The sequence below is a fragment of the Aotus nancymaae genome, unplaced genomic scaffold (genome assembly GCF_030222135.1).
Source record: "Aotus nancymaae isolate 86718 unplaced genomic scaffold, 86718_ANA_hifiasm-v0.15.2.pri h1tg000059l, whole genome shotgun sequence".
Taxonomy (NCBI): Eukaryota; Metazoa; Chordata; class Mammalia; order Primates; family Aotidae; genus Aotus; species Aotus nancymaae.
In genome coordinates this window covers 6,602,982-6,623,780 of record NW_026988473.1, presented here as the reverse complement: position 1 = coordinate 6,623,780, position 20,799 = coordinate 6,602,982, and the positions used below count along the sequence as shown (strand labels likewise).

Genomic DNA, 20,799 nt, shown 5'->3' with positions numbered 1-20,799 from the left:
GCACATAAGGATTCATATAAATAAAAGTAAAGGGGTAGAGAAAAGCATTTCATGCAAATGGACACCAAAAGCGAGCACAGGTAGCTATTCTTATGACAGACAAAACAAACTTTAAAGCAATAGCAGTTAAAAGAGACAAAGAGGGACATTATACAATAGTAAAAGGCTTTGTCTAACAGGAAAATATCACAATCCTAACTAAATATATATGCACCTAACACTAGAGCTCCCAAATCTGTAAAACAATTACTAATAGACCTAAGAAATGAGATAGGTGGCAACACAATAATAGTGGGAGACTTCAATATTCCACTGACAGCACTAGACCGGTCATCAAGACAGAAAGTCAACAAAGAAACAATGGATTTACACTATACCTGGGAACAAATGGACTTAACAGTTATATACAGAACATTTCATCCAATAACCACAGAATACACATTCTATTCAACAGTGCATGGAACTTTCTCCAAGATAGACCATATAATAGGCCATAAAATGAGCCTTAATATAATTAGGAAAATTGAAATTATATCAAGCACTTCCTCAGACCTCCATGGAACAAAACTGGAAATCAATTCCATGAGGAGCCTTCAAAAAAAACCATGTAAATACATTGAAATTAAACAACCAGCTCCTGAATGACCATTGGCTCAAAAACAAAATCAAGATGGAAATTTAAAAATTCTTTGAACTGAACAACAATAATGACACAACCTATCTAAACCTCTGGGATACAGCAAAGGCAGTAGTAAGAGGAAAGTTTATAGCCCTAAATGCCTACATTAAATAGACTGAAAGAGCACAAATTGACACTCTAAGGTCATATCTCATGGAATTAGAGAAACAGGAATAAAACCCAAACCCAGAAGAAGAAGGAAATAATCAAGATCAGAGTAGAGATAACTGAAATTGAAACAAACAAACAAATAAAAAACAAAAAAATGCAGAAGATAAATGAAACAAAAAGCTAGTTCTTTGAAAAGATAAATAAAATTGATAGACCATTACCAAGATTAACCAAGAAAAGAAGAAAGAAAATCAAAATAACCTTACAAACAAGCAAAACAGAAAATATTACAACTGACACCAGTGAAATACAAAAGACCATTCAAGTCTACTATTAAAATCTTTATGCAACTAAACTAGAAAACCTAGAAGAGATGGAGAAAATTCCTGGAAAAATACAACCCTCCTAGCTTAAATTGAAAGAATCAGGTACGCTGAACAGACCAATAACAAGCAGCATCATTGAAATGGTAATTTTTTTATTGTACTTTAGGTCCTAGGGTACATGTGCAGATAATGCAGGATTATTGCAAAGGTGCATACATGGCAATGTGGTTTGTTGCCTTCATCCCCCCATCACCTATATCTGGCATTTCTCCCCATGTTATCCTTCCTCAACCTTCCCACCCCCTGCTGTCCCTCCCCTGGCCCCCATAAGAGACCCCAGTGTGTGATGTTCCCCTCCCTGTGCCCATGTGTTCTCATTGTTCAACACCCACCTATGAGTGAGAACACGCAGTGTTTGATTTTCTGTTCTTGTGTCAGTTTGCTGAGAATGATGGTTTCCAGATTCATCCATGTCCCTACAAAGGACACGAACTCATCGATTTTAATGGCTCCATAGTATTCCATGGTGTATATGTGCCACATTTTCCTTGTCCAGTCTATCATCGATGGGCATTTGGGTTGGTTCCAGGTCTTTGCTATTGTAAACAGTGCCACAGTGAACATACAGGTGCATGTGTCTTTATAACAGAACAATTTATGATCCTTTGGATATATATCCAGTAATGGGATTGCTGGGTCAAATGGTATTTCTATTTCTAGGTCCTTAAGGAATTGCCACACTGTCTTCCACAATGGTTGAACTAATTTACACTCCCACCAACAGTGTAAAAGTATTTCTATTTTTCCACATCCTCTCCAGCATCTGTTGTCTCCAGATTTTTTAATGATCACCATTCTAACTGGTGTGAGGTGATATCTCAATGTGGTTTTGATTTGCACTTCTCTAATGACCAATGATGATGAGCATTTTTTCATGTTTTTTGGCTTCATATATGCCTTCTTTTGAAAAGTGTCTGTTCATATCCTTCACCCACTTTTGGATGGGTTTGTTTGTTTTTTTCTTGTAAATCTGTTTTAGTTCTTTGTAGATTCTGGATATTAGCTCTTTGTCAGATGGGCAGATTGCAAAAATTTTTTCCCATTCTGTTGGTTGCTGGTTCACTCTAATGATTGCTTCTTTTGCCTGACAGAAACTCTGGAGTTTAATTAGATCCCATTTATCTATTTTGACTTTTGTTGCCAATGATTTTGTGTTTTAGTCATGAAGTCCTTGCTTATGCCTATGTCCTGAATGGTTTTGTCTAGGTTTTCTTCTAGGGTTTTTATGGTGTGAGGTCTTATGTTTAAGTATTTAATCCATCTGGAGTTAATTTTAGTGTAAGGTGTCAGGAAGAGGTCCAGTTTCAGCTTTCTGCACATGGCTAGCCAGTTTTCCCAACACCATTTATTAAACAGGGAATACTTTCCCCATTGCTTGATTTTTGTTATGTTTGTCAAAGATCAGATGGTTGTAGATGTGTGGTGTTGCCTCCGAGGCCTCTGTTCTGTTCCATTGGTCTATATCTCTGTTTTGGTACCAGTGCCATGCTGTTTTGAGTACTGTAGCCTTGCAGTATACGACAAACCTATAGCCAAAATCATACTAAATGGGCAAAAACTGGAAGCATTCCCTTTGAAATCTGGCATGGACAAGGATGCCCTCTCTCACCACTACTATTCAATATAGTATTGGAATTTCTAGCCACAGCAATTAGGCAAGAAAAAAAAATAAAGGATATTCAATTAGGAAAGGAGGAAGTCAAACTGTCTCTATTTGTAGGCAACATGATTGTATATTCAGAAGACCCATTCATCTCAGTCCAAAATCTCCTGAAACTGATAAGCAACTTCAGCAAAATCTCAGGATACAAAATCAATGTGAAGAAATCACAAGCATTCCTATATACCAAGAACAGACTAACAGAAAGCCAAATCATGAGCAAACTCCCATTCACAATTGCTACAAAGAGAATAAAATACCTAAGAATACAACTAACAAAGGATGTAAAGGACCCCTTCAAGGAGAACTAAAAACCACTGCTCAAGGAAATAAGAGAGAACACAAACAGATGGAGAAACATCCCATGCTCATGGTTAGGAAGAATCAATATTGTGAAAATGGCCATACTGCCCAAAGTAATCTATAGATTCAACGCTATCCCCATCAAGCTACCAATGACCTTCTTCACAGAACTGGAAAAAACCACCTTAATTTCATATGGAACCAAAAGAGAGCCCACTTAATTAACAAAGACAATCCTAAGCAAAAAGAACAAAGCCGGAGGCATCACGCTACCTGACTTCAAACTATACTACAAGGCTACAGTAATGAAATGGTAATTTTAAAATTACCAACAAAAAAAAGGGCCCTGGACTCTGGCTGACGATATGATTATTTACCTTGAAAACACTAAGGACTTCTCCAGAAAGCTTCTAGAACTGATGAAAGAATTCAGCAAAGTTTCTGGATACAAGATTGATGTACACAAATCAGTAGCTCTTCTACACACCAACTGTAACAGTTTTCCTTGAAGATATCCTTCACGTCCTTGGTTTGTTGTATTTCTAGGTACTTCATTCTCTTTATAGCAACCGTGAATGAGAGTTCACTCATTATTTGGCTATTTGTCTGTTATTGGTGTATAGGAATGCTTGTGATTATTCCACATTGATTTTGTATCCTAAGACTTTGCTTAAGTTACTTATCAGCTTTAAAAGATTTTGGACTGAGACAATTGGGTCTTCTAAATATACAATCATGTCATCTGCAAATAGAGACAATTTAACTTCCTCATTTCCTAATTTAATACCCTTTATTTCTTTCACTTGCCTTATTGTCTTGGCCAGAATTTCCAATACTGTGTTGAATAGGATTGGTAAGAGAGGGCATCCTTGTCTTGTGCCGGTATCAAAGAGAACAATTCCAGTTTTTGCCCATTCAGTATGATATTGGCTGTGGGCCTGTCATAAATAGCTCTTATTACTTTAAGATATGTTCCACTGATATTTAGTTACTCAGAGTTTTTAGCGTAAACAGCTGTTGAATTTTGTCGAAGGCCATCTCTGCATCTATTGAGATAACCATGTGGTTTTTGTCTTTGGTTCTATTTATGTGATGGATTAAGTTTACTGATTTGCATATGTTGAACCAGCCTTGCATCCCTGGGATGAAGCCAACTTGATCATGAAGGATAAGCTTTTTGATGTGCTGTTGGATTCAGTTTGCCAGTATTTTATTGAGGACTATCTCAGTAATGTTCATCATGGACTGATAATTCATCATAGCCTGAAATTGCCTTTTTTAGTTGGGAATGGTACCAGCTCCTCTTTGTAGCTCTGATAGAATTTGGCTGTGAGTCCGTCTGGTCTGGACTTTTTTTGGTTGGTAGGCTATTAATTGCTGCCTCAACTTCAAACCTTGTTGTTGGTCTATTCAGGGATTTGACTTCTACCTGGTTTAGTCTTGGGAGGGTATAAGTGTCCAGGACAACATGGTACTGATACCAAAATAGAGATATAGACCAATGGAACAGAACAGAGGCCTCAGAGGCAATGCCACACATCTACAACCATCTGATCTTTGACAAACATGACAAAAACAAGCAATGGAGAAAGGATTCCCTATTTAATAAAAGGTGTTGGGAAAACTGACTAGCCATATGCAGAAAGTCGAAACTGGATTCCTTCCTTACACCTTATACAAAAATTAACACCAGATGGATTAAAGATTTAAACATAAGACCTAAGACCATAAAAACCCTAGAAGAAAACTGAGGCAATATCATTCAGGACATAGGCATGGGCAAGGACTTCATGAATAAAACACCAAAAGCAATGGCAACAAAGACCAAATTAGACAAATGGGATCTAATTAAACCCAACAGCTTCTGCACAGCAAAAAGCTATCATGAGAGTGAACTGGCAGCCAACAGAATGGGAGAAAATTTTTGCAATGTACCCATCTGACAAAGGGCTAATATCTAGAATCTACAAAGAACTTAAACAAATTTACAAGAAAAAAAAACAATCCCATCAAAAAGTGAGTGAAGGATATGAACAGACATTTCTCAAAAGAAGACATTTATGCAACCAACAAACATATGAAAAAAAGCTTATCATCACTGGTCATTGGAGAAATGCAAATCAAAACCACATTGAGATACCATCTCACATAGTTAGAATGGTGATCATTAAAAAATCTGGAGACAACAGATGCTGGAGAGGATGTGGAGAAGTAGGAAGGCTTTTACATTTTGGTGGGAGTGTAAATTAGTTAAACCATTTTGTAAGACAGTGTGGCGATTCCTCAAAGATCTAGAACTAGAAATACCATTTAACCCAGTAATCCCATTACTGGGTATATACCCAAAGAATTGTAAATTATCCTTTTTTAAAGTCACATGCGCATTCATGTTTATTGTAGCACTGTTACTATGGAAAAGACTTGGAACCAACCCAAATGCCCATCAATGATAGACTAGATAAAGAAAATGTGGCACATATACACCATGGAATACTATGCAGCCATAAATAAGGATGAGTTCATGTACTTTGCAGGGATATGGATGAAGCTAGAAACCATCATTCTCAGCAAACTGACACAAGAACAGAAAAACAAACACTGCATTTTCTCACTCATAAGTGGGTGTCGAACAATGAAAACTCATGGACATAGGGAGTGGAGAATCACACACCAGGACCTGTCAGGGTGTGGGGGGTAAGGGGGAAATAGCATGAGGAGAAATACCTAATGTGGATGATGGGATGACAGATGCAGCAAACCAGCATGGCACATGTACACCTATGTAACAAACCTGCACATTCTGCACATGTACCCCAAAACTTAAAGTATAACAATAAAGCAATAAATAAATAATTAAATGAAATGAGCTAAGGACATAAATAGGCCGTTCTCCAAAGAAGATACATAAATGAACAACAAACATGACAAAATGCTCAACACCTCTAATGATCAGGGAAATGAAATCAAAACCACAATGTATTACCACCTCACTCCTGCAAGAGTGACCATAATCAAAAAATCAAAAAACAGTTGATGTTTGCATGCATATGGTGAATAGGGAACACTTCTATGCTGTTAGCGGGAACGTAAACTAATACAGCCACTGTGGGAAACAGTGGTAAGATTCCATAAAGAACTAAAGATAGATCTACCATTTGATCCACCAATCCCACTACTGGGTATCTATCCCAGAGGAAATGAAGTCATTATACAAAAAAGATACTTGCACACACATGTTTATAGCAGCACAATTTGCAATTGCAAAATCACAGATTTTATCAAATGTCCATAAATCAACAAGTGGATAAAGAAACTGTGGTGTGTGTATATATATATATATATATATATATGATGGACTACTACGCAGCCATAAAAAGGAATGAATTAACTGCATTTGCAGTGACGAGGATGAGATTAGAGACCATTGTTCTAAGTGAAGTATCTCAGAAACAGAAAACCAAACATTGTAACATTGTATGTTCTCACTGATATGTGGGAGCTAAGCTATGAGGATGCAAAGGTATAAGGATGATACAATGGACTTTGGGGACTTGGAAGAGTGGGAGGGGGGCAAGGGATAAAAGACTACAAATGTGGTGCAGTGTATACTGCTCCGGTGATGGGTGCACCAAAATCTCACTAATCACCATTAAAGAACTTACTCATGTAACCAAATACCACCTGTCCCCCAATGACTTATGGAAGAATAAAAACATAAAAATAAAATAAAATAAAATTCTCCAGAAATTTCTGCAATTGAAAGTTAAGTAAATCACTTTTTAACACCCTATTGGCAAAATAAATTACAATGGAAATTAGAAAATATTCTGAGCTTAATGTTTATAAAAATATAACCTACCAAAGCTTGTAAAAGTAGCCTAAATCTTAGTTGTATGATAGAAAATAATAAAGACTAAAAAATTAATGCACAAAACTTTCTTTCAACAACACATTTCACTTAGCAAAATATGCCCCAGGTTCATCTATGATACTGCAAGTGATTTAAAAACATTGTATTATGCCCTATAAATATATAATATTATTCATTAATTAAAAGTGAAATAAAATTGCGAAAGTCCTCCAGGTCCATACACAGTGTCCAAAAATGGCAGAATTTTCTTCTTTTTTAAGGTTGAATAATATTGTATTATATATTATTTTTATAATGTTGTATTATTTATAGGTACAAATGTTGAGTTATACAGACCGCATAAATTCTGGTCATATAAGGTACAGCATGATGACTATAATTAATAATATGATACTAGGTATATAGATACATAAATATCATTCTATGTAGAATATATATTGTCTTTACACACTCATCTTTGATAGACTTTTGTTTTCACATTTTGACTACTGTGAATAATGCTGCACTATACATGGAAGTGTAGACATCCTTCAAGATACTGATTTCATTTCCTTTAAATGTATTACAAAAAGTTACATTGTTAGATTGTATTTTTATTTTAATTTTTTGAGGAACCTCCATAGACTTTCCTACAACGGCCATAGCAATTTACATTTCCAACAACAATGCACATGAGTTCTCTTTTCTCTGCTGAAACATAAATGCCACATGATCTCACTTATATGTGCAAACTAAAACAAGTCAAACTCATAAAAGCCGGAGACTAGAATGGTGGTTGCCAGGGACTGGGGCTGAAGAAAATGAGATGTTGGTAAAAGGGTACAAAGTTTCAGTTTTGCATTATGATAAATTCTGAAGAGTTCAAGTACAGCATGCTGATCATAATTAGTAATACATATTGGATACATGAAATTTGCTAAGAGAATTTACCTTGAATGTTCTTATCACAAACGAAGGTAACTATGTGAGATAATGGATACATTAACTAGCTTCATAGTGGTAATCACTTCACAATGTATACATTTATAAAACATCATGTGATACACTTTAAGTACATATAATATTTGTGAAATACACCTCAATAACACTAGAAGCAACAAGAACAAACTATGCTTGAAAGACAACAGGAGATGTTACCAATCTGCTTGGTATGGCAAAAGCAGGTGCAACTAGACAAATGCTGCACAGTACTCTCCCTGGAAGGTGGTACTGAAGCACTGAAGTGAAGCAAAGCATACCAGTGAGCGGTATTTTGGGGATTAAGTGTGGTTGTCCACTTCATGTGTAAAGAGATATTTTTGAGTTATGCATCCCCGAAGATTTGGGAACATGGATAAGAGATTTGATAAGATATTGAGAAAATTGGAAATTTAAAAATGGAAAAAAAGATTACAAAGCAGTTGGAGTGGTATGAATATCCCAGAATGGGCAAAAATGCAACAGTGGGTTTCCCACATAAATGCCTATCAAAGCGAATCTACTGCAGAGGATGCCTACAGAAATCTGGTCAGCAACATGAACTATAATTTAGATGTCAGTCGGGCTTTTTTTTTTCCAGTCACGTTTGTAGTACCCATGGCAGCAATGAATACTTTACAGGGATTCAAAGAACAAAATCTGCCTTTCACCATGACTGCTCTGATTACTGTCAGTGCTCAAGGTCTAAAATGTCATCAGCAATGTCCATCACTGATTCCCTAACATGATGCAAATAGCAAGGGAAACCAGCCAACAATCCCGTGACAGCTTACTTCATGCATTATATTATATATTCTGCTTATATGATTGTCTGAGTACTTTAATCTTATTATTATTCAGGTGAAGTAATCCATTATCCATTGCCCTGGTACCACAATCGTTGTCATTTCTAACTAAGGGATACATTTTCTAGTAAATGGAGTAAAGCAAATTACTCACCACCATAGAATTCACAGCTATGACCACATTTCCCATCACGTAGAAGCTATTGTCTAGATAGAACACCGGAATGCCTCAGCCTCCTGAGTAGCTGGGACTACAGGTGCACACCACTAGGCCTGGCTAATTTTTGTATTTTTAGTAGAGACAGGGTTTCACTATATGGGCCAGGCTGGCCTCGAATTCCTGACCCCAAAGATCTGCTGGCCTCAGCCTCCCAAAGTGCTGAGATTAGAGTCATGAGCTACTGCATCTGGCCAGAATACCCTTATCATAACTATAGTTAAGTTTTTACACCAGAGTTTTTTCATAGCAATTCTCATCTCTAAATTTCTCAGTGTGTATATAAAAGGATTCAACATGGGTGTGATAACTGTATAAAACACAGTCATGAATTTATCAATAGGAAAGTTTAAAACTGGTCTAACATACATGAAAATACAGGGAACAAAAAAGAGGACCACCACGGTAATGTGTGAGCTGCAGGTAGACAGGGCTTTACGCCTCCCTTCCTGACTGTAAGTTTTAAGGGAGTTTAGGATGACTCCATAGGAGATTAGTAGAAGGGTGAAGATGACCATACAGATTGCTCCACCATTCAAAACCACAGCGAGGCCTATAAAGTAGGTGTCAGTGCACGCCAGTTCCAATAACGGGTACATATCACAGGCAAAGTGGTCAATCACATTGGGGCCACAGAAAGGGAGACTGTACACAACAGCAATTTGAAACACAGAATGAACAAAACCTCCAATCATGGCCAGCACCAACATAAGGATGCAAACCTGTCGACTCATGATGGTCAAATAGTGCAGGGGCTTACAGATGGCCACATAGCGATCATAGGCCATGCCCACCAGAAGGAAGACCTCAGTACCACCAAACAAGTGGTCTACAAAGAGTTGGCCCATGCACACTCGGAAGGAAATAGTCTTTTTATCACAGAGTAAGTCTACAATTAATACGGGAGAAATGGTGGTGGAATACGCAGTATCTATAAATGACAGGCAGACAAGGAAGAAGTACATTGGGGAGCCCAAGGAAGGGCTGGCAATAATAGTCACCACAATGAGCAGGTTCCCTACCACTGTCACTATGTATGTGAGTAAAAACATGACAAATAATGCTTTTTGCACATCAGGATCCTGAGTGAGGCCCAGGAGGACAAATTCTGTAACGTTGTTACTCAGTCCCATTTACTCTTCTCTAAGGCTCGTATCAGAGTTGAGAGCTCAGGAGGGAGGACCTATAATGAAACAGCGAACAGGAACATGAATACATCCATGACGTCACGGAGCACATCTTCATCTTTGCGTCCTCAACAGTGATTTATGCACCAGAAACATTTAGTAAGTCTCTATTGAGTTCCTCATCACCTCAAAGATTCTGGTTTGAGCCTACAGGTAACACATTCTGCCGCTTCGTTTTAGTGAATGTTATGTACAGAAGAAGAGTTAAAGTCCCCACAGCCATACATACATTTCAGAACTCCTTATTTAAAACATATTTCTTGGCACAACAGTTAGCTACGGTGAATAGGCAACAGATTCTTGACCTCAGGAAACTTACTTTCTGGTGGTGGTAATAAACTCTAAATAAATAAATTGTCATAGATTCAGTCCTTTGAGTTTGGAGTTGTAATGGTGTCTTTATGATCAGTGTAGCATCAAAAATAACATGCTCTGAAATATCTCACTTAGTACTATGGAATTCAGTTATTAGATATTTGGTCCTTCATGCCTCAAAGGCTGTTCTGTCTTTATGAATATCTAATTAAATGTCAAAAGACTGGACGCTCACCTGTATAAATAGTAAAATATTATTTATCACATTCTTCCGTCTAGCAATTACTTGGTCTGACCCTCTCTTCACCTTATGAAGAGCTGTAAGTCTCTAGATCATATCCTTGCCTATTTCATAATTGTTTATCACACATACAACAATATCCTGATTTTCAGTGACTAATTTTGAACTCAAGCAAACTAACTTGTGACTATCACCAACTGCCACATTAGTAGTGAGTATTTTTTTCTGAATTCTTGGGGCGAACTAGATAGTGAGAGAGGAGAAAATAGACACTGTACAAAGAGGTACAGAACAGTGGGATATGGTTTTATTTATAACACTATTTAGATACCGAGAGTACTCAAAAATAAACCTTAGTGTCCAGATTAAAAAAAATGCATAGTAGAAGAGAAATTGCAAGATCAATGTAAGGCAGCATGAATTTGAGTCATTATCTGGATGCATTTATGAATATGTCTCTGTTTTCTTATTGGAAAACAGTGTGATTACATTAGATGAACTCAGAATCTTTTCTAGTCACCATCTCCAAAACTGTTAGTGCACCTCTCCTTTATTCTATTCTGCTGATTTTTTTTCATTTTTCACGTATTTATAATTAAATAGCAATTTCCAAGCTCATGACTGTTACATGAAAAACAGTAGTCAGTTGTAGATGTTTCACGGTTAAAGTGAGTCAATAATAACTACGAATTTCTCACACAATATGTGCCTATTTAAAATTCAAGACATGTTTGGAGACAAAGTGTAGCATGTGGTGAAGAATGTGGACTTTGGAGCCACACTGCCTCAGCTACAACCCCAGCTTTACCACTTACTATGTGACTTTGGGCCACTTACTAAACCTCTCTATGCCTCACTTTGATTTAAGACCTGTTGGGTCTTAAATCTATTACAAAACTGGCATATTTGGTTTTAATATATAGTAAAGTGTCTAGAACATTGGCTGGCATCTGGTAAAACCTCAATAAATGGTAGCTATTACTTGTGTTCCTGAATGCTTCACTGTGAACATTGGATCAGAACTCATCATCTGGATCTTTGTCAGTTTGAAAAGATTTATAGACATAGTCCCAGAAAAGTACAAGAAGACACCTATAATTCAGGAAAGGCTTTTGAGGAACACAATATAATTGCCCGTCTTAGGAATTATCCATTTAATTATGTAAGAGTATGGATTTTTATCTGTAATAGAAGGTACCTGACAAGATCAGGTAGAATTATAGCAGAAAAGTTTGACCCCTCATCAGAGGGAGACTAAATGGTAGAAAATAAAAGAAAAAGAGGTCAAATCAAAAAACAGAGTAATTATAATAAATAAGATAGTACACATAGGTAATAAGAAGGTTAAGGTTAATGTGATAATTGAGGCAAGTATTCTTCTGAAAATTTTCTTCAGAAAGATTTTTTTGGTAAGGAAATAATGGAAGCACGACCTCCAGTGGGTCTCTGTGGGGAGTCAAGAGGCTTCTTGGGATAGCCAAACAAACACAGCCCAGATCCTAGTAAGCAAAAACAAAGAGAAAAGAAGAAAGAAAACTCAGAAGAAAACAAAACACATTGACTGCTCAAAGTCTCAAGATCTGATGGTTAAGGACAAACTTAAATTACAGAGAACAATGGGACCGGTAGAGATACAAACCCAAACTTTCTGATAATTCACTGGTAGGAAAACTGCAGAATTACTATACCTCAAATGTAGACAAGATGATTGCATATACAGAGATCTGGCAGTGGAAGAGGATGTGTGCAGGGAGAGTTTGGCTTCCTCTAAACATCAACTGTGATGAACATTCCACGTCTCCTTCACGTACCACTTTCAGCTGATTCAAGTTCTGTCATTGTTGAAGCTATAGACTGATAGAGACACACCTGCTGAAGAACTCAAGGGAATAATGTAGTCTATAGCCAATTCTGTTACTTTTTCACACCTCACTTGCTGCAAGATTTAGTGCCTTTTCCCCCTTTCATCTTCAACGCTAGATTTCAAAAGGATAATGCTATTTGGCAATTTGAATGTTTACTTGTAAAAAATAGGGTATGTAAACTATCCATTCTAGATTAAATAATTTAAAACATAATATTTTAAATGCAGAAACAGCATTACTAGGCTTTCAATGTAAACTTCTAAGTTAACAGTTTTCTAGAAAAAAATGATTTAACATACATTGCTAAGAACATGCCATTTTCAAAAGATGAAATTCTATAATAACAAAAATAACTCTATAATATTATAGTCACAGTTTTATAAATCTATTTAAATGACAGTAGACTAGGTACCTTCCTGAGCATATATATCTACTAGTATGTGTCCTGGGATAATTTGTAGATTCTTAAGTAAAATCCCGTATTACGCTTCTAAATCATAACAGGCATCTGTTCCTTTGTACTCTAACACACTTGCCATGATCTGGAATTTTAAATTTTCTAATCAAATATATTTAAAAATAATTGTACACCTTTATTAATACATCATTTAAAATATAACAACCCATAAACTAAGATTATATATCTATTGGTTTATTTATTATACACGTAATATGGAACATGTTTCTTTTCTTATCTGGAAAATGAAAAAAGACAACCAATTAGACTATAAATTAAAACCAACTATCTATTGTATATTCTGATAAATTTTCATGCTTGCTAGCTTAGTTTTTCCAATTAGAATTTATCCAATAAAACCATTGGTTTTTAAGACACTAGCTATATTTCAACATATCACAGGAATTTACAATGAATATCTCTTGTCAATGGTTTCAAATACTCACATCTTGGTCCACAAAAGCAATGCTTCTTGCACTGAGGATTGCCATAGATACCTCATGCATCTATGTGTGATCATAAAACACAGGAATGTACATGGATGATCTATTGATATAGAATTAGTTCCTTGTGGCTAGAGTTTCCATAGTTCCACAAAGGTTTCTCATTATCTCAGTCTTTGGAGAAGCATAGAACCAAAGCAGATAACCAAAATATAAAGATGCTTTAACATAATGTCAATATTTACTGTGCAAAGGTAATCGAACATTCTCTCCTGCTAGAAAATTTCTTCATACAAAAACAAAGAGACTATCTCTGCATGATTATGTAAAAGTTGACCTAATTAGCAGAAATTAACCTGGAGAAGATCCCTATTATGTTTCACAAGTATCAACACTAAAATATGTTACTTGAAAGTTTTCTCAATTATGGTGAAGCAACCAGAAGTGTTTTATTGTGATTGAAGATTTATGATAACATTCACGGGCCCAGGTATTAAGCTTTGTACCTAACAAGGACAATATTGACATTTAACTTCATGAAAAAAACAAAGACAGAGCTTTCTCACAGCTAGAAGCCAAACTCTTCATGCTTTCAGTTATTCAACTAGCGTATCCCTAAGACCACATCTTTCCTAAGTAAAAGCATGTCTCTATATTTCCCCAATCTCATCCCAGGACACTGAGATCTTTCACACATTTTTGCAAGCAGTGGTAGATAATGAGAAGAAAATATTACACCTAGAGGACTAGATACCAACTGAAAACATACTCTACCTTGAGCAGAAATTTCACTTTTTTGATATCTCCTGGGTTGTTCTATCAGGAATGTAATTCTTCCATTTATATATGTAGACACAGTCTATGACTTTTACATCAACAATTTTTAGAAAGAGACAATAAGGTCGTTATAGACTAGTTAATTAGAATATTTGGAACAAATTCAAATGAAGTAACTTCCCTTTAAACTTTTTTCTTAGAAAATCCCTAGAGGAAAAAGACTTGGCTCTTGCTAAGAAGGGTAGCTAAATGACAAGTAATGTGAAATGCCTGAAATATGAAAATAAAAATTCTAAAGCAAATTTAATAATAAATTTTGAGTTTCATGTTATGAAATGTTTAGGTAAGGCAAGTAATATCTCAACCAGAATGAAAAGAGAACCAGCTCCAGATTCTCTTCTCTAAAAATATTTCTGGTAAGAAGGGCCTTACCCTTTCTGTTAGAAAGTCTGTGCCCAAGAAGCCCTGAAGTTCAGACGCAGAGAGCCTAAGAACCAAAGTTAATATTCTGATTCTTAGAAAAATAGGGAATCATAGTGTTGCAGTTTTTGGTTCATGCACGGGCTTTTGATCAAGACCTCTATCTATGTCAGATACATCATAATGATCTATAGTCCATTGATATGGTTTGGCTGTGTCCCCACCCAAATTTCAACCTGAATTATATCTTTCTCATTTTCTCTTGCCACCACCATGTAAGAAGTGCCTTTCACCTCCTACCATGATTCTGAGGCCTCCCCAGCCATATGGAATTTGGAATGCAATGTGGAATTGGACTGCAAGTCCAACTAAACCTTTTTTTCTACCCAGTTTTGGGTATGTCTTTATCAGCAGCATGGAAACGGACTAATACATCCATTAACTCAATATCATAATTTTATTCCAATATCAATTCAATACTGTTTCTACAGTAATTTTTATTTTCTAACAAGGGAGCAGTATTTAATATTTTAATATTGTTATTTCTGTGGCTGGGTTTACCGTTGGCTCCACTGAACACCTTCATCTTATCTTACATTTAGTTAAATGTTGGGTCTTTGTGTCATATGAGCCTTAGATATAGAGTTCCATAAATACATATCTGAACGATCTAAGGTCTTTATCAACAAATGGGCTCCATTAAAAGTTGGTCATTTTCGACTTACCTAATAAATGGATTAAATTCATCTACCCCAGAGATGATACGTATTACTGCAAAAATTTGAAGAGCATGTTTGTAAGTGCTGTGCTGTCTTACTGGTAAGTACTAAAAGATACACAAACATATCTTTAATTCTGAAGAACTATCAGATATGAAGAAAGGTACTGTGGTATAAATGATGACTCCAAGATAAATAACTAATATAAAAATAGGACCTAACTATGAATTTAAATTTAGCTGAATTTAAATAACTACTAATACCAACACCCAGTGTGGAAGTGGATCCTTCCTCAGCCAAGCTTTCACATGAGATGATAGCCCCAACCAGCACCTTGATTACAGCTTTGTGAGAGACTCGGAAGCATGGGAACCTTCTAAACCACCCTTAGTTTCCTGACCTACTGAAATTGAGAATGAGCACATAGTGTGTGAATCACTAAGTTTTGAAATAATCTGCTATGAATAAATAATTCATAAATAGATCTAGAATGTGCTTCAAATATTGGGAAACATGCCAATAAGTATTTAGTGAACCTATGAATCCAGGAAAAAGGTATAATGGAAATAAGCAAATATTTACAACTAAGCATTAACAAAAACATATCAAAATGTGTGAGGTGTGATCAAAACAGTACTTAAAGAAACATGTACAGCCATAAATGCTTACATTTAAAATAAGCATTTAAAAGCAGCCATCTGAGCCTTTACCTTATGAAGCCAGACCAACAAGAGTTACTAAAAGCCAAGGTAAGTAAACAAAACAACATAAAAATAAGGTCAAAACCCAATAAAATGGAAAACATATAATAGAGAAAATAAAAATAGCCAAAAATGGGTACTTTTATAATGAAATTGATAAACTGTTAGCAAGAGTGATCAAGAGAAAAAAAGAGAAATTCAAATTACCAATATCAGAAATAATAAAAACAAATCATCATCTCATAGATCCTTTAGATTTTAAAAGGTTAGAAAAATATTGTTATGAAACATATTATTTCAATTAATTTGACAGCTTAGATGAATTAGGCAAAATGTAGGGAAAGCACAACCTTCCTAAAATGATACAAAGAGAAACTGAAACAGGCCTACAGCTTTCAAAGTAATGAGCTAACCTTACTTGTAGATAACATTATAGTGTTTGAGAAAACCCTAAAGAATCTACAGACATAACTATGTAGGAATAAGAATTAAATTTAGCAAGTTTACAGGACCTAAGTGTCCAATAAAAATTCAATTTTCTTTATATGTACTAGCAACAATGACAATTGGAAATTTTTAACAATTGAAAACCTATGATGAAATCTGAAAACATAAATACTTCAGAATAGAGGAGGAAGATCCCTACACTAATCAAAACTACAGAACTCTTCAAAAACAAATATTTAAAATACCTAACAGACATATTGTATTCAGGAATTAGAAAACCCAACATTGTGAAGACGTTGCTAATACAAGATGATTTATAGATTCAACTTAAAATGAATAAAACTCCAATATGCTCTTTTTGAGATGTGGAGAATTGTTCTGTATGCTGCTCTGCAAAGGGACTTTGCCACTTCCCTGTCAAGGGTTATCTTCTACTTTTGTAAAACCTCAAAGTTGGGTGGTCAAGTGACCACTCTTGATGAATAGAATATGATGCAAGTGACATTGTGACAGTTCTGGACATAGCACTTAACTGGCTAGACCAATCTTTCTACCACTGGGATCTCTAAGCACCATGTGAAAAGCTTGACTATTCCATGGAGTGATCTTGTAGTCCTTCATCTAAATGGATAGGAAGAGGGACCCAGTGCATCTCTTACTGTTATCCCCTCCACTATGCTATAAATGTGAATTAAGTTATCCTGTGTCTTACATAAAACCCATGTATCAGCTGAATAAGACAGTGACTTCTGTACTTGCCACACTAAACAGAATAAATACCTAGCCAACAACTGCCTCAATTCCTGACTCACAAAATTTTGAGATAAAATTAAATTATGGTTGTTGGAAACCACAGAAACTGTGGATCCATGCACGATACATGAAGACAGGACTGGAATAAAAAGTGGCACCTCAAGATTTATGGTGTTTCTGTAAAAAACAATTTAAACTGTATGGAATTGGCTTCCACACCTAAAAATAGAGGTCTCCAAAATATTGTATGTAAAGGCTAAAAATAAAAATATGACAATTCCAGAGGCTGTAAAAAGAGTGAATCACTGTGTAGTGCTGAAAAAATTCAGTAATTCTGTCACTTAGAGTAACGTAGAAATTTAAAAATTTAAAAATGCACTTAAGTGAGTAGGTAGATTTGGGTAAAATTTCAACATAGAATATTGAGAGTTATAGCTGTTTCTTATAGCGGTGTATCTTATAATAAGTCATAGATTTTAAAAAATACTTAATAAGATTAACTTATATTTTCAGACAGAATTTACAAGAAACATAAAAGAGACAAAATTTGCTGGTTTCAAAGATAAAACTGATTTTTCTTTCCAGTCTGCAAAGAGCTAAGTATTCTTACTTTCTTAAAAGTAAGAAATGTTATCAAAATAAAAATAAATTCAAAGTTGTGGATGTTAAGACACTTTGAAAAGACTTCAGAGAAATGTAATGGTGTATCTCATAAGTACTTCAAACTAGACAAATATAATTCTAAGATTATTAAGAGTATTATCAGACTGCATATAGAATTTCAGCTCAAGTCTGAGAAGGGCCAATTTCAAAGATATTTGTGAATGTGGTGCTTGTGTATTCCACAAAGTCTTTAAATAAAATACACATCAGGAAGCACCATTGTCTTCCCTTTTCAACAGGAGCATCTATTCTAATTACCTATTCCTCCCTTTCTCTATTCTGCACTGGGCATATCAAAGAAATACCCTATCTCAATACATGTGTAATAGAGAAAAACCATAATTTAAAATGTGCACCTTAGGACCTGCGCCCAAGCAGCCCCATCGACTCTCAGTCTGGATGTAGAGATTGAGATCTTGAAATTCAAACAGATGCCATGATGGGATGACTCTTAAGTGAGCTGGGAGCATCTCAATCCTGACTTACCACTTTAGGATCCTTGAATTACCCTTAGAAGACTGAAAATTTCACTGAGAAGACCTTGTCTACATACCTCCTTATCTACATGAGGAGGAACACTATTATTCTAACTATACTTAACTTTTACACAAGTTTTTCTATAGCATTTCTCATCTCTGAATTTCTCAATGTGTATATAAAAGGATTCAACATGGGTGAGATAACTGTATAAAACACAGTTATAAATTTATCAATAGGAAAGTTTGAAACAGGTCTAACATATATGAAAATACAGGGAACAAAAAACAGGACCACCACGGTAATGTGTGAGCTGCAGGTAGACAGGGCTTTACGCCTCCCTTCCTGACTGTAAGTTTTAAGGGAGTTTAGGATGACTCCATAGGAGATTAGTAGAAGAGTGAAGATGACTATACAGATTGCTCCACCATTGAAAACCACAGCGAGGCCTATAAAGTAGGTGTCAGTGCATGCCAGTTCCAATAACGGGTACATGTCACAGAAAAAGTGGTCAATAACATTGGGGCCACAGAAAGGGAGACTGTACACAACAGCAATTTGAAACACAGAATGAACAAAACCGCCAGTCACAGCCAACACCAACAGAAGGATGCAAACCTGTCGACTCATGATGGTCAAATAGTGCAGGGGCTTACAGATGGCCACATAGCGATCACAGGCCATCACCACCAGAAGGAAGATCTCAGTACCACCAAACAAGTGGTCTATAAAGAGCTGGCCCATGCAAGCTTGGAAGGAAATAGTCTTTTTATCACAGAGTAAGTCTACAAGCAGTATGGGAGAAATGGTGGTGGAATACACGGCATCTATAAATGACAGGCAGGCAAGGAAGAAGTACATTGGGGAGCCCAAAGAAGGGCTGGCAATAATAGTCACCACAATGAGCAGGTTCCCCACCATTGTCACAATATATGTCATTAAAAACATGACAAATAATGCATTTTGCACATTAGGATCTTGAGACAAGCCCAGGAGGACAAACTCTGTAATATTGTTCTTCTGTCTCATTTACTCTTCTGTTTTTTGTTTTTTGTTTTTTGTTTTTTGTTTTTTGTTTTTTGTTTTTTGTTTTTTGAGACGGAGTTTCGCTCTTGTTACCCAGGCTGGAGCACAATGGCGCAATCTCAGCTCACCGCAACATCCGCCTCCTGGGTTCAGGCAATTCTCCTGCCTCAGCCTCCTGAGTAGTTGGGATTACAGGCACGCACCACCGTACCCAGCTAATTTTTTTTTTTTTTTTTTTTTTTTTTTTTTTGTATTTTTAGTAGAGACGGGGTTTCACCATGTTGACCAGGATGGTCTCGATCTCTTGACCTCGTGATCCACCCGCCTCAGCCTCCCAAAGTGCTGGGATTATTTACTCTTCTTTTAGGCTTGCATCAGAGGTGAGAGCTCAGTAGAACAGGACCTGTGATAAAATAGTGAACAGGAATATGATTACATCCACTGTGTCACTAGAGCTCATCTTCATTGTTGTATCCTGAATGGTGATTTATACACAATAAACACTTAGTAAGTCTCCTATGCAACAGTCCTGCATGATCTGCACATGTACCCCAGAATTTAAAATATAATAATAATAAAGAAATAAAAAAACATATAGTAAGTCTCTTAAGTTCCTAATCCAAAGAGCCCATCTTTCCTTGGAAAATTCTATTTCTCCTCAAAGATTATAGTTTCAGCCACAGGTAAAGGCCTTCTACCTCTAAGTTTTAGTGAACATTCTATACAGAAGGAAAGTTAAAGTCCCAACAGCCATTCATACATCTCATAACTTCTTATTTAAAATATTTTTCTTGGCACAGAAGTCAGCCACGATAAATAGGCAATCGTTCTTGATCGCAGGAAACTTACTTTCTGGTGGTGGTAATAAACTGTAAATAAATAAATGGACATATATTTAGTCCTTTGTGTTCGTATCTGTAGTATCTTTATAATATGATCTGTGTAGCACCAAGAATAACATCTTCTGAAATATCTCACTCAGTACACTTGCCGTCTACTTTTAGACCTTCATTCCTTCATGCCTAGAAAAATGTTCAGTCTTCATTGGTCTTTCATTAAACTCCAAAAGACAGGACTCTGAATTGTATAAATAGCTATGATATTATTTATTACATTGTTCCCTGTAGCAATTACTTGGTCTGACTCTCTGTCCACTTTATAAGGAGCTGTGATTCTCTGCATTTTATCCTTGCCTATACCCCAACTTTGGTAACACTTACACACAATATTCTAATTTTCAGCAATCAATTTGAACTAAAGTTTGAACTCTAATTTTCAGCAATCGATTTGAACTCAAGTGAACTAAGTCATGACTATC

At 35.9% G+C, this 20,799-nt stretch overlaps 2 protein-coding genes across 2 annotated transcripts; both read right to left on the bottom strand.

Moving 5' to 3' along the window:
- Window positions 1-9,136: 9,136 nt before the first annotated feature.
- LOC105724359 (olfactory receptor 4A5-like) lies at window positions 9,137-10,123 on the bottom strand. The gene has a single exon (XM_012462885.3). The coding sequence runs from the start codon at window positions 10,121-10,123 to the stop codon at window positions 9,137-9,139; it is 987 nt and encodes a 328-aa protein (XP_012318308.3).
- An 8,458-nt stretch (window positions 10,124-18,581) lies between these two features.
- On the bottom strand, window positions 18,582-19,484 carry LOC105724378 (olfactory receptor 4A8). Its single transcript, XM_012462899.2, has one exon. It carries the CDS (start codon window positions 19,482-19,484, stop codon window positions 18,582-18,584), a length of 903 nt encoding a protein of 300 aa, XP_012318322.2.
- Window positions 19,485-20,799: the final 1,315 nt, after the last annotated feature.

Bases quoted from the DNA above. Each gene is read 5' to 3' on its own strand.
- LOC105724359 (XM_012462885.3), bottom strand. From the start codon at position 10,123: ATGGGACTGAGTAACAACGTTACAGAATTTGTCCTCCTGGGCCTCACT.
- LOC105724378 (XM_012462899.2), bottom strand. From the start codon at position 19,484: ATGAGACAGAAGAACAATATTACAGAGTTTGTCCTCCTGGGCTTGTCT.